Here is a 14,833-nt window from a genome sequence, read left to right as displayed (position 1 = left end):
GAAGAATGGCATGATCTGACTTGTTTATTAAAAGAGTCACAGTGTTGAGAATAGACTGTGGAAGGAAGGGCAGGAATGGAAGTTAAGGAGTCCAGTTAGGAGGCGCTCTCAGCAGTCCAAACGAGAGATGATAATGGCTTGAAGCAGGGTGGTAACCGTAGAAGTTGTGAGAAGTGATCAGATTCTGAAAATATATATGTATGTGTATATATGTGTGTGTGTGAATATATATGTGTGTATATATATGTATGTGTGTGTATATATGTGTGTGTGTATATACACACACATATATACATATAATACATATATACACATATATGTGTGTGTGTGTGTGTGTGTGTGTGTGTGTGTATGTATTTTGAGACGAAGTTTCGCCCTTGTCACTCAGGCTGGAGTGCAGTGGCACCATCTTGGCTCACTGCAACCTCCGCCTCCCAGGTTCAAGCAATTCTCCTGCCTTAGCCTCCCAAATAGCTGGATTACAGGCACCCGCCACCCACACCTGGCTAATTTTTGTATTATTAGTAGAGACAGGGTTTCACTGTGTTGGCCAGGCTGGTCTTGAACTTCTGACCTCAGGTGATCCACCTGCTTCGGCCTCCCAAAGTGCTGGGATTACAGGCATGAGCCACCGTGCCCGGCCTTCTGAAAATATTTTGAAAGAAGAGCCCTTGGATTTGTTGGCATTTGATGAGGGGTGTGAGAAAAAGAGAGGAGTTAGGGATGATTTTAAGGTACTTGACATGAGCAACTGATGGGATAATGTTGCATTAACTAAGATGGAAAAAATTATGGGAAGAATTCACAAGCTTAGGGATGTTTTCTTTCTTTCTTTCTTTCTTTCTTTCTTTCTTTCTTTCTTTCTTTCTTTCTTTCTTTCTTTCTTTCTTTCTTTCTTTCTTTCTTTCTTCCTTCCTTCCTTCCTTCCTTCCTTCCTTCCTTCCTTCCTTCCTTCCTTCCTTCCTCTCTCTCTCTTTCCTTCCTCTCTCTTTCTTTCTTCTTTCTTTTCTTTTCTTTTCTTTTTTCTTTTCTTTTAAGACAGGGTCTCTCACTCTGTTGCCCAGACTGGAATGCAGTGATATGGTCAGCTCACTGCAACTTCTGCTTTCCAGGCTCAAATGATCCTCCCACTTCAGCCTCCCAAGTAGCTGGGACTACAGGCACACACTGCCACACTCAGCTAATTTTAAATTTTTTGTAGAGACAAGGTCTCACTATATTGCCCAGGCTGGTCTCAAACTTCTAGGCTCAAGCAGACCTCCCACCTCAGCCTCCCAAAGTGTTGGGGTTATAGGCATGAGCCACTGTGCCTAGCCAATGGTGTTTTCTTTGAGGGGAGAAGTAATATCAGGGACTTAGTTTTGAAAATGTTTATGACTGAGATGCCCATTAGTCATCCAACTGGAGATGTAATACTGGACTGGAAATTTGAATTTGGGAATCATCAGTATGGATGGTCTTAAAGCTGTAAGCCTGGAAGATGGTCACTAAGGTAGATAGCAACAAGGACCAAGGACTGAGCCTTGAAGTACACCCAAAGTTAAGAGATTAGGGGAGAAAAAGGAGGAATTAGCAAAAGAGACTGACAAGTAACTAGTGAGGTAGGAGGTAAGCAAAGTGAAGAAAGTATTTACAGGAAGAAGGAATGATGAACAATGTCAAATACTGCTGATAGATTAGATAGGTGGACAATTGAGAAGTGACCATTAGAGTTAGGACCTGTAGATCATTGCTAAACTTGACAAAAGTTTTGGTGGAGTATGGTGGGGTTCAAGGAGATAATGTCTGATCAGAGTAGGTTTAAGAGAAGATGGTGGAATTGGAGACATTGTATATAAAAAAATCCTTTTGAGAAGTTTTGCTATAAAGGAAATCACATAAGTGGGGTGGCAGGTAAATAAGAGATGAGGTCCAGAGAGGATTTCTAAACTCAGTGTATTTTTTTTAAAAAAAATCTGCTCTATTTTATCTAGCATTTTCCCCATGTCTCTCCAGTCTGCTGTCTTGATTGGAAGCCCTATGGCCTTTCGCCCACCACCTCCAAAAAAGTAAAATGCAAGGATCTCCTAAAAATTAGTCAGAGCACTTTAACAATAAGCCACCACAGGGAAAATGCAAAGATTTGGGGACAAACTTCTTGAATGCCCTCTTCCCCCTCTCCCCCTACATATTTGCAGTTTACATAACCATCAGGTATTGGAGTTTGCATTTGAAGCCTACTTTATGTCCAGCCTCAAAACCCATGCCTCTCTTTTCAAATCCTTTAGCATACTAATCGTGGAGACAATTACAGAATAAAGGTGAATCAAAAACTCCACTCAAAACTGTAAAAGCGTGTTGATTGTCTTCCTGTCTCCATGCATGCTTTTTTACCTTAGTCCTAATTGCATTTTAAGCTGGTATCTTTTTGCTTCCAAAGTAGTTTCTTGGCTTTATTTTTTTCCAGGCCAATTACCATTACTGCACATAATGCTGTCATTTAAGTTAATTTAAGCTCACTGCATTTATATTGATAAGCCCAAACATATGAATGCCCAGAAGTGGACATCTTAATTAACATTTGAGAATATAAATTTCTATTGAAAATAATCCAGAAAGCAAAGAGTTAGTGATTAAATCGATAGATGGCTATGAAGAAGAACAGAAGGAAGAGGAAAGAGACAGGTCATATCTCCTCTTAATGAATACCGATTCACCGTAATATCGTCGTAAATAATGAAAAGATTGTCACATCCCCGGCAACATATCACTTATTTTAGGGAGTATAAAACATAGTCACTTGAACAGTGAGATTGCACAATTTCCTGAAGTTGAAATACTGGGATGTGATCCAACAAACAGATTCCTTGTAGAAAAATCACCATGGGTCTGTGTCTTAAGCCAGTCCAGAACAAAAGCAAAAAAAAAAAAAAATATTTTGTCAGGGATGTAAAATATTTCACTGCTAAACAAGGTACTTAAATTTCAGGGCCGGGCGCGGTGGCTCAAGCCTGTAATCCCAGCACTTTGGGAGGCCGAGATGGGCGGATCACAAGGTCAGGAGATCGAGACCATCCTGGCTAACACGTTGAAACCCCGTCTCTACTAAAAAAAATACAAAAAACTAGCTGGGCGACGTGGCGGGCGCCTGTAGTCCCAGCTACTAGGGAGGCTGAGGCAGGAGAATGACGTAAACCCGGGAGGTGGAGCTTGCAGTGAGCTGAGATCCGGCCACTGCACTCCAACCTGGGCGACGGAGCCAGACTCCGTCTCAAAAAAAAAAAAAAAAAAAAAAAAAAAAAAATTTCAATGGACAGTGATCCACAGACTACTCAAAAAGGATCCAGTTGTTCAGGAAATAGGACAGGATCACTCAATAGAAATGCGTATATAGTTTAAAGCAACAAATGGCTTAAAGGTAGCCAGACTTAGGAAAAAGAGCATTGGGTTTGGAGTCAATGGATTCTGTCTCTCACTCTGCTCCTGTCTGTCTGTATGGCCTTGCCCTCTTTGACACTATCCAATGAGAACATTGCACTAGAAGCTCTTAGAGGCCTTTTCACCTCTCTGCTAAAAGTACTTTTGCTAATAATACTTTCAACTTTAATCTGCCTAAAGACATGGAATAGTTGTTAAACAGCCCCTGGTTGGCCTTTTCTTTCTCTAAGCTTAGGATGCAAGTGCAGGAACTCTGGGAAAATGGCCTTATCAATGATGGTGCAGGTCTCCCACTGCTGTCCCATTTCTCTGTGAACCAGTGTGTTTGGGTCTAATAATGAGGAATGGGAGATGAGGTGACTACCATCCTTGGCTACTATCATGACAGCATCCTACTGACACCACTGAGAGGCAGAATTGTTTTTGCCATGCCTTTTGATCTATAAACATTTTTGATGCCTTTATTTTTAGTATTATGTATACTGTGTTTCTCTTCTTAAGTTTGTCAGTGTATACCTTGTGGCATCTATAATCTCTGCTTGTTATCTTCCAGCAATATTTTTAAAGAGGTATTTGATGACGATTTTTTGTTAGGTTTTCAGTTGATTGCAGCAGTGTTAGAAATTGTGATGTGAGATGCATCAAAGTTTGTATTCTGCCTGTGTTTCCTGTTCTTTCTAACTCCAAAATGCGATATCCTATCTTTCTCTTTTGGAAATTTACAGGACCAAATCGATATTGCAGAGGTTGAGCAGTATAGACCACAAGAAAATGTTCATGTAATGTTTGTAGATTCTGATTCAACTTATTGCTCCAGCACAGTTTCCCTGTATACTATTCCTGAATCTCCAGGTAGGTACATTTATGCATTTGGATAAGGACTATTAGAAGAAAAATGTGACCAACAGCGTAGTTACAGTTTTTCAAATGAATATAATGCTCTATAATAGTGTGAAATCACAGAGTGAATTCCAGCTTTCTTCATCTTCTGTAAATATTTGAGATGATGATTTGAGAATAATAAAAATGAGTATTTCATCACAGGTTCAAGTGCTTGGAAATGGTCTTTTCTCCTATTTAATATTAATCTTCTAAAAATTGGCACTGGATCTCAGTCCTTGAAGGAATAGCATTTTATCTTTTTATACTCATGTAGTCTATTCTGCTATCACACAGTATTTGGATTCCAAAGAAACCTCTTGTTATTGAGTTTTCATGGCAATAAAGGGGGAAAGTGAGAATCTGTCAAAAACAGTGATATTTCTTTCATGAGTTTCAATATTAAAGACTTTTCATAACTGTAATTGTTTAAAAAGTACAAAACTTAAGAAAATGGTGGATGCATAATGCAAATCGTATCTCCTAATTAATCTGATCATAAATAATTGGTATGTGGAATCTTATATAGAAGTAGTAAGCTCTATTTTAATTTTTATTTCACTCTTTTTTCAGTTTTTAAATCCAGTGTTAGTATCTCCACTTTTAAAACTCTTAGTTAACAACTTTTCCATTGTTGCTGTCAATCTCAAAGCTGTGTTTAAAAAATTCCTTCCAAAACAATTGATTTTTGGCAGGAGAGGTCAAACTCCATGAACTCATAATTGTGATTTCTAAAATTTGTAAGAGATTGATTGCTTTAAACCTGTTTATCTGGACCTATCATTGTAACTTTGCTATAGAGAATTATTTGTGTTTACTACTGTTAAGCCAATGATGGAGAAATCCTTATAACCTTCCCCAGATGACTATTTCAACAAAATGAGCATACTGAGATGACTAGCAGCTTATGGCTGATATGGTAGAAGTCAAGTAACTCCTAGGTTTCTCACTATCACTTATAGATAATTTAGTAGCTTTGTTTACTTGGAATCAGAAAATTAAAAGATGCTAAACTGGGCTGGATGCGGTGGCTCATGCCTGTAATCCCAGCACTTTGGGAGGCCGAGGTCGTCGGATCACGAGGTCGGGAGATCAAGACCATCTTGGCTACCATGGTGAAACCCCATCTCTACTAAAAATACAAAAAATTAGCCAGGCATGGTAGCGGGCACCTGTAGTCCCAGCTATTCGGGAGGCTGGGGCAGGAGAATGGCTGGAACCCAGGAGGCGGAAGTTGCAGTGAGCCGAGATGGCGCCACTGCACTCCAACCTGGACGACAGAGCAAGACTCCGTCTCAAAAAAAAAAAAAAAAGAAAAAAGAAAAAGAAAAATGCTAAACTGATTTGGAAAATGGCTTTTAGTGGAAAAAGAGTTAAGCAGACGAATTTAGCCAACGGTCTAAACACTGGAAGTGTCCAGAAACCAGAATTTTCCAAAATATTTTCAATGGTCATCCCAAACTCATGCTATGATTGAAGGACAATTTGCTCATGACCATAGCCTGGTAAGATATGCAACCCCAGGCTGCAAAGAGCAGATAGGAAGTGACAGAGCGGTTCATTCTGCCTAATCCAGATGTTTCTCTTTTCCAAACTTTTAATCTTGAAATAATTTTGGACTTAAAGAAGATTTGCAAAAATAGCACAAAGAAAAAAAATAGAAAAATAAGGGAAATATACCATTTAGGATAACCTTCATTTAGCTTCCCCTAATGTAACATTTTACATAACCACAGTACAACTGTCAAAACTAAGAAGTTAACATTGATACAATACTTTTAAGTGAGCTTCAGCCTTTACTCAGTTTTCCCAGAAAATTGTTTTTCTGTTCTAATAACTAATCCAGTATCCCTCATTGAATTTAAATAATATGTGTTTTTAGTTTCTTCTAGTCTTTGACAGTGTCTTAGTCTTGCTTTTCTTTTTTTTATCATCTGATACTTTTGAAGGATATGGGCCAGGTATTTGACAGAATGCCCCTCAATTTGGATTCGTCTGATGATTTTTCAAGATGAGATTGAGGTCTTGCATTTTGGGAAAGAATACCACAGATGTGATGTGCCCTCCTTAGTGCATCATATCAGAATATACATGATGGTATATTTTATTGCTGGTGGTGTTAACTTGATTGCTTGGTTAAGGTGATACTGTTTTCCCCTTTGTACTTACCAAATATTTGAGGGGAGCTACATTGAGAACATGCAAATAATGTTTCCTGTTTCTCCTTAAACTCTCCTTCACATTGTAGCATCATCAGTGGATTGGCCTGTAGCAATTACTTCTAATGCCATTTTTTAAAATCCCTTATTTTTTGTGTATTTATTAGCTGCCATCTTGCTGTAAGAAAGAGTTGTTCCTTGTCTCTCTTTCATTCATTTATTCGTAGATTCATTTACATCAGGATGTATTCATGGGCATTTTTTTATTATTTGGTTTGTAATCCAATACCATCATTAAAAAAAAAATTGCTCCAGCTTTGGCTCATGGGGCTCTTTTAGGTTGGCTCCCTTGTCCTTTTATCATGTCTGCATCTTTTTTTTCCCCCTTCACTTCCTTATTTCAGTTATTACATGTTGTCATTGAAATCAACCCCTTCTTTAAGGAGCCTTATTTAGGTCCTTTATTTGGAAATTGGTATTTAGAAACGAAGATCTGGGTGCTAGTTGTACTCATTGTTACAGGTGTGTCACTACTTCTAAACTCTCTCAGTAGACACAGCTAAGAAAGATGTCTGTTCATACTAACCTGTGCAACCATATACAACCATCTGTATTTATTTCAGCATGTAACAACCAACAACAGCAGCAGGAGTTCATTGATATTTCCTACTCCAGCCCAGTATCATAGGGTTCATTCTAGCCTTTTCTGTCTGCTTATTTGTAATTTGTATCTCTGACAGTGATAAATCTGTCTCTCATTATGTATAGTATATTTATTGATTTTTCCAATACATAAACATTCATAAAAAGTAGTTTCACAATTGCTAACCTGTACCCCTTAAGGAACAAATTTACCATGTGGAATTAATTTGTGTGTGCATTTTTTTTTTTTTTTTTGGCTTTAGCTTTGCAGTATCCAGGCAAACCTCTGTTTTCCGAAGTTCCTACGTTAGCTTCTTTATTTCTCACCCCCATCACTGTGGATATGTCATTTATTTGTAATAGAATTAGATTCATTTGTTACAGTCTGCATTTTCACCTAGGTTTTCCTACCTCCTGATCAATTTATTTTCAAATTTATATACAGTAAAATTCACTCTTTGATATATACAGTTCTATGGATTTTGACAAATGTTAAGAGTCATGTATCCATCACCACAGTACCAAACAGAATAGTTCCATCACCCCCAAAATTCCTTTGTGCTCCCTCTTTGTACTCAACCTTTATCTCCCATCCCCTGACAACCATTGATTTGTATTTCACCTCTGCAGGTTTCCCTTTTCCAGAATGTCATGTAAGAGGAATCATATGACATCTAGCCTTTTTGGTCTAGCCCCTTTCACTTAGCAAAATGCATTTAGGATTCATCCATGTTTGCATGAATCAATGGTTAATTCCCTTTTATTGCTGAGTAGTACTACATCTTATGAATTTATCAAGTTTTAACACTTCATTCACCTGTAAAAGAACATCTGGGTTGTTTCCAAGTGTTTTTTGATCATTAATAAAGCTACATTAAACATTTGCATAGAAGTTTTTGTGTTGTATGAATATACGTTTTCAAGTCCTGGTTGTGGGACTGCTGGGTCATTTGGGAAGTATGTGTTTAACTTTATTAGAAACTGACAAAGGGTTTTCAAAAACAACTGTACCATTTTGCATTATTCAAATAATGTTCTCCACTGTCCTTTTCAGGCCTGTTGAAGCCAAGTCGTGTCATAACACCTCCCAGAGCACTTTGAGCACTCCCAAGGTCCCACATTCTGAGCAATCCAATTGTTCAGAAGTGATTTATGACTAGATTTTATTTGGTTTTATCAGTTGGATGGTACTAAATCTCCAAAAGCAGAGCCAAAATAATTTTATAATGAATGAAATGACACTAATAAATGCAGTGGGTTTAGGCACTAGCTTAAGCTGGAGGATAGGCAGTGGTAATTTCAAACACTCTCTCCCTTTTCTTCATTTTCAAATATGAACAGATTTTAAAAACAATATTCTGAATGATTCCTGGCACCTGGCACATCTCATCCTTAACATGGACTAAAATGACCCTCGTACAGTCTTTTTGATAACATCAGTACTTTTGCTTTTTAAGTCATGAACTCCCCTGTGCTTTCTTCCTCAGCCTTATCCTTGCAGGACTTTCAAGTTGAGCCTGAGGTGAATCCATTGTACAGGGCAGACCCAGTGGACCTGAAGTTCTCAGTGGACCAGGAGGACTCAGTGGACCAGGAGGGCGCAATGGACCAGCAGGACCCAGAGAACCCAGTGGACCTGTTGGACCAGGCAGGCCTGATGGATCCAGAGGACTCAGTGGACCTGGGGGCTGCTGGCGCAAGTGCTCAGGTACTTCTGAAAGTCTCGCTTCACTCGCTTCACATGTTTGTCTAGACAGCTAACCTTGCAAAGCGCAAATTTTCACTCTTGTGACCAGTTTCACTTTGCAGAAAGTACGTTTGTTACTTTTTCAAAACTATATCACTATTTCTGTTGTACTGGATTTTCAGATGCAGCTGAGAACTCAATGGACCCTCACAAACAGGGAGATTGGAGGTTCTCTACGTAAGACCAAATCCCTGTGCTCTTCTTAATTTGAAATCCCATGGACACTCTGTACTTGAGGAAAAGTTTGAGCCAAATAGGAAGCTTAGCTACTAAGAAAAGGTGGTATTTTTAAGAGCCCTGATTTTAATCACCTGTGAGAGCATACTAACCATCTAGAGGGAAGACAACCTTCTGGCCTACCCATACCAACCCTCTTCCTGCACCACAAGCTAGGTTTTCCCAGTGGAATTTTTATTAGGTTAGAACATGCATTTCAGAGTCGTTAGATATACCCAAACTTGAAACGTCAGTACCAATGTACAGTCCAAAGCCAAATCAAAATGATTGGATTAACTACTGTGTAGTTCCTCTACCCCGAAATGTGTTTACATAACCATGATTTGAACAATCATCTTTTATGTTAGACAGGATTATTAAAATCAGGATTAGAAGCCAAGCTAGTGAGTTTATGGTCAGTTACATGGAATTGTGTGCATTCATCACCAAGCCTAAGACGAGTGACTCCATGTCAAAAGGATCCTCATCTAATAAAAAGAATTAAGGGCTAGAACACAATTGTTTGAGTTTAGTATCAGCAGTGTGGCCTTGGCAAATTACTGAGTCTCAGTTTCTCCATGTTGAAATGGTCTTGCCTTGCAGGGATTTGCAGACTACTGTGAAAATTCTTTGAGCTATTTAAAAGGAAATTTCGGTGAAAATCTGCTGTGGCCTGATTTATGCCCTTATTATGCCAAAAAGTTGTGGTTCTCTTTTGCTGTTGACAGGTTGATCTTCTCTTTTGAATTAACTTGTAATTAAATTTTTCAGTATAACTTTTTAAAAATCACCAAAATAACCAGCAATGAATGTGTGTCATCTGCCTCTGCATGTGCTAGTGTATTAGGCTTATTTCTGGGTGCCATGTATCAACAACCTGGAGTGTATCCAAAAGATGGAGACCAGGATGAGGAAGGGGCTGGAAAACATCTTAATCAGTTGCTGAAGACACTGAGAAGGGAAGAATGGGAAGGGACAGGGACAGCTTTATCCAAATAGTTAAAGGATCATAAAGTGGAAGATGTAGTTCCAGAGGATCAAGGAAGCAGTCTGGCACTATTAGCCCTTCTCAGACAGATTAGGTCACCTCTTGAAATAGCAAGTCCTCTCTCCTTTAATGGAAAGGTTTGAGCCAATGCTTGGCAGCTCCTTTTCCAGGAACAGCAGAGAAGATTTCTGCTTGGAGAGGGTGAGAGGATGTGAGAACCTGTAAGGTTTGTCTCTTCCAGTCCTGAGTTTAAAGGGGTGTGGGGTGTGTGTGTGTGTGTGTGTGTACGTGCGCGTTCATGTGTGTGTGGTTTTTTTTTTTTTTTTTGGTGTAATGAACGTCTGCTTTCATATAGGAAGAGACATACAATGCATAGTGAAAGAAGGACAAATTGAACAGTTTTCAATGGACTAAAAATACATATATAATTTTTATTCCAAATGAAGAAAACAACAACTTGTAGGGTGTTCTCTCTCTTTCTCTCAACTCATCTATGTACTTACATTACTCATAAAGGGTACTGATGAACCACAGTATATTTTTGGTTTCTAGAAGTTGCAAGTATATGTACCTTTTTCTTATCATTAATATTGTAAATTCTTTATCGATCAGGACTGTGGCTCTCTGACCTTGTTTATATGCATGGTATTCAGCACAGTTCCGGGCAAATAGCAATTGTTCCCAGGCCTTACTTCAGCCTTGAAAGATATTTTCCAAGAATCTCATCTCTCTTCTGTCCCTCTCAGCCTCTCAGCCAATCAGTTGAGAAATCCCATCCACCTTTTTTTTAAAAAAGAGTTGTGGTTTTTGCTTTGTTGCCCAGGCTGGTCTCAAGCCTCAGGCAGCTCTCCCACGTCAGCCTCCTGAGTAGCTGGAATTACAGATGCGAGCCACCACACCCAGCTCAGCTTCTTTTTTATTATTGTTTTTTAAACTTTATTTTACTTCAAGATATTGTGGATGTTAATCTGTTTCTTAGAATTTTATTTTTGATATATTATAGTTGTATATATTATATATACTATATGTGTGTATATGTGTATATATATACACATATACTATATATAGTATAATAGTATAGTGCCAATTGATGGTTTTCATATTATATATATATACACACTATATATTATGTTGTACATAGTTTTGGATACATGTACATATTTGGATACATGTATACAGTGTGTAATGATCAAGTCAGGGTAATCAGGATACCCATCACTTCAAATATTTGTTTTTTCTTTGTGTTGGGAGCATTACAATTCTTCTAGCTATTTTAAAATATACAGTAAATTGTTTTAACTCTAATTTTCCTACTTGAGCACTAGAACTTGTTCCTAATGTTTAACTGTATTTTTGTACCAAATAATCAACTTCTCTTCGTCCACCTCTCCCACCTTCCCTTCCTAGCCTCTGGTAACCACCATTCTACTCTGTACCTCCATGAGATCAACATTTTTAACTTTCACATATGAGTGAGAACATGTGATATTTGTCTTTCTGTACCTGGCTTATTTCACTTAACATAATGTCCTCCAGTTCCATCCATGTTGCTGCAGATGACGTGAATTTATTATTTTTATGGCTGAATAATATTCCATTGTGTATATATAACACATTTTTTAGCCATTTGTCTGTTGATGAATACTTGGGTTAATTCCAAATGTTGGCTATTGTGAATAGTACTGCAACGAATATGGGGGTGCAGATACCTTTTTGATCTACTGATTTCCTTTCTTTTGGTGTATATTCAGTAGTGGGATTTGCTGGATCATATGGTAGTTGCATTTTTAGTTCTATGAGGAACCTCCATAGTGTTTTTCATAGTGGCTGTACTAATTTACATTCCTACCAACAGTGTATGAGTGTTCTTCTTTCTCCACATCCTCACCAGCATTTGTTATTTTCTTAATTTCTCTCAAATATGTCTCTTCCTTTTTATATCATCTACCTCTGGATTGTTCCATGCCCCTATTATCTCTACCTTGAATTACTCCCACAGCCTTCTAATTGACTTGTCCCGAACTCCACGCTTCTTTTCTCCCACCACTTCATCTTCTGCACAGCTGCCAGAAGGCATGTTTTACAATTGAGATCTGAGCATGTTACATCCCTGATAAGATCTGGATTGTAGAACACATCTTCTAACAGCAGTATCAGGTGACTGATGAATAAAATCTCAAGTTCCTTGGCTGCCTGAACCTGTACAAAACTCTGGCTTCTCCTCTACATGTGACCTGCCTTACTCCTTCTATTCCAGCCAGTTTGGAGCATCATTTGCCCCATAACACACTCTCTACTTTTATAAACCTGCACATTTGCTTCTTTCCAGATGTAAAGCTGTTATCCAAGTTAAAATTAGATTTCCAGAACCTAGAGGAGAGTTCATCTAAGTACTATAATTGTTAATGAGAACAATAATAGTACCTGCTTTTCAGGGCTCTGTGAAGATCAGACCTGTGAGTTTTCATGCAATGTTTAGAAGAGTGCCTGGAACATAGGAAGTGCCAGTTGATGGTTTTCATTATTGCATTGCTAACAGGGGCCCTATTGGTGGACTGTCATTTGTGATTTGACCCAGGAGCAGAATACTTTGGCACTGGCCCATGACTCTTCCACTAAGGACTCTGGGCAGGTTGCTTCATGTCTCTGGGTCAATTCCACTTCTTTCTTTTTGGGAAAAGAATCAGGCTAAATAATCTTCGTGGTCCATTTCTTATCTAGAATTCCTAAATTAACCATTTTTTTCAAACTTTCTAGTAATGAATGAAATCTGAATTTGAGAGCTACCGTTTGCATTTTCAGTCTTTCAGAAATTTTGAAATGAAACAGGATGGTAAGACTTGGAGAAACCAGTGTCGCTATACATGAACCATAAGTAATTCTCCCCACAGCCATCATCACCAGTTGCCTACGACATCATTAACCGGGAACTGGAACTGATGAAGAAGTTGAAGGAGCAGCTAGAAGAGAGGACTCAGTTGCTCCGTGATGCCATCCAAAACCAGCAGAATGCATTGGAATTGATGATGGATCAGCTTCGGGTCAGTGAGGATGCTAGGTTTCAGGTCAGAGAGCAGTTCTATATAAGTAGCAGAAGGAAGAGGAGAGAGGGACCTTGGCAAGCCTTAAGGAGTTAGTCAGTAGTGCCTGCCAGTAGTGACAGCTGCTGCCCGCAGGGTGATATGGGATATCTAATGTGATCTCCAGCAGGGACTTAGAGTTTTGCCCTTTTTCTCCTGACTACAAGAGCTGAGATTGGCCCAGCCAGGCCTTGGCAGTGGTTGATGTGGCTTATATATAGCCAAGGCTTCCTGTAGGCTTGCCTATGGGCAGTCCTGCTCCATGCCCAGCTTGTCTTATGCCCTACGGAAAGGTGTGGACTGTGAATAAGACCTTTGTGGTACTGTGTCCTTACAGAAGCAGCCAAACACATTATGCCACATTGTCAGTCCTGATCTCCAATCTTCAGAGGCAGTGCCCAAGAAACAACACACTGGGCAAGTGAAGTGGCCTCTCCCACATCCCAAGGAGGTTAAGTATTTCTGCGGTTTATCTTTATCCAACTGTCTCAAAAACACTGGGGAACTTCAGGAGCCTTGTGTTGCCTTCAACCAGGTATGGAAAGGCTGTTTTAACTGTGTATCTGAAAGGGGATTTTGTTTTCTTGAGGACTTTGACTCACTTGGTTCTCCTTAGGGGGTAGTGACTATCCAGTTGGCTGCAATTTATTTGCCCAAGATAGTAAAAAATCCTGGGCTACCTAGACCTGAATGCACACACTAGACCATGTGTACCTACATGTACATATGTGCTGGATTAGCAGACTCTTGCTGCCAGGTGCACAGCTGCAACTAGTATCCAGTCTAACAAGTAGACAGTCACACAGATCACTATGTGCAGAGAGGCTCAACTGTTGCTGCGTTTTGCTTTGCGAGAATTGAATGGGGGTGTTAAATAAATTTCTGGGGGGCTCTTGCAGACACCAGGGTGCTTTTATCTGTTGCCTTTTGATGCAGCAGCAACTGGCGCAGCAAGAACAACGCCTGAAGGAGCGGCAGCGGCAGCTACGAAAGCATCTGCAGCAGCTGAGGGAGCAAAGGAAGGTGCAGAAGCAGAAGAAGATGCAGGCGAAGAAGAAGCTGCAGGAGCAGAAAATGCAGGAGAAGAAGAAGCTGCAGGAGCAGAGGTGGCAAAAGAAGAAGAAGCTGCAGGAGCGGAAGAAGCGGCAGGGGCAGATGCTGCAGAAAGAGCCAAAGGAGAAGCAGCAGAGTCAGCAGTTGCAAAAGCAGCCACTGAAGCGTAATGTCATCGTGGGGAATCAGAGGATGCAGATGTGCCTGCAAAACCCAAGTGGCGTATCTGTGCCCCTCTGCAATAACCCTGTTAGGCTTTTACAGACCCAACCCATTGTTCCTATCCAGATAGTAGCTGAACAACAGTCCTCTGGCTTCTATCAAGATGAAAACTGTGGGCAACAGGAAGATGAGAGTCAAAGGTAAGACATGCATGGAATGGTGATAGTGGCTATGATTATTGCTTTTCCCTCATGGCTGGATCCCATGCCTGAGACCACAGACAGACGACTTGTCCGTATGGCACCAGCGTCCCTCTCATCAATAACAACTTGCCCTCAACTTACCTTCTCTGTGGCCACTGCCATCATCCTTCTGCATGTGTGGTGCATGACTGAGCATCCATTGATGGAACAAAGGGTTACCAGTGAAGAAAGTACTAGATAAGGAAGCCTCAGTGCTAGGTAATTAGCCCACAAACCTTGAAATCACT

The 14,833-nt window shown here is 39.7% G+C and overlaps 1 protein-coding gene across 1 annotated transcript in view; it reads left to right on the top strand.

Annotated features, from left to right (window-relative positions):
- Positions 1–14,547, top strand: part of PASD1 (PAS domain containing repressor 1) — a 64,678-nt gene extending 50,131 nt beyond the window's left edge. Inside the window, exons 9-14 of the mRNA XM_037989290.2 lie at positions 4,143–4,269; positions 8,585–8,805; positions 10,601–10,609; positions 12,940–13,089; positions 13,466–13,663; positions 14,065–14,547. Of these exons, the coding sequence (XP_037845218.2) occupies positions 4,143–4,269; positions 8,585–8,805; positions 10,601–10,609; positions 12,940–13,089; positions 13,466–13,663; positions 14,065–14,547 (1,188 nt within the window). The remainder of the gene's footprint in view (positions 1–4,142; positions 4,270–8,584; positions 8,806–10,600; positions 10,610–12,939; positions 13,090–13,465; positions 13,664–14,064) is intronic.
- Positions 14,548–14,833: the final 286 nt, after the last annotated feature.

The sequence above is a fragment of the Chlorocebus sabaeus genome, chromosome X, assembly GCF_047675955.1.
Source record: "Chlorocebus sabaeus isolate Y175 chromosome X, mChlSab1.0.hap1, whole genome shotgun sequence".
NCBI classification, from domain to species: Eukaryota; Metazoa; Chordata; class Mammalia; order Primates; family Cercopithecidae; genus Chlorocebus; species Chlorocebus sabaeus.
The sequence above is the reverse complement of the archived record's forward strand: the minus strand, read 5'-3'. Positions and strand labels throughout refer to the sequence as shown.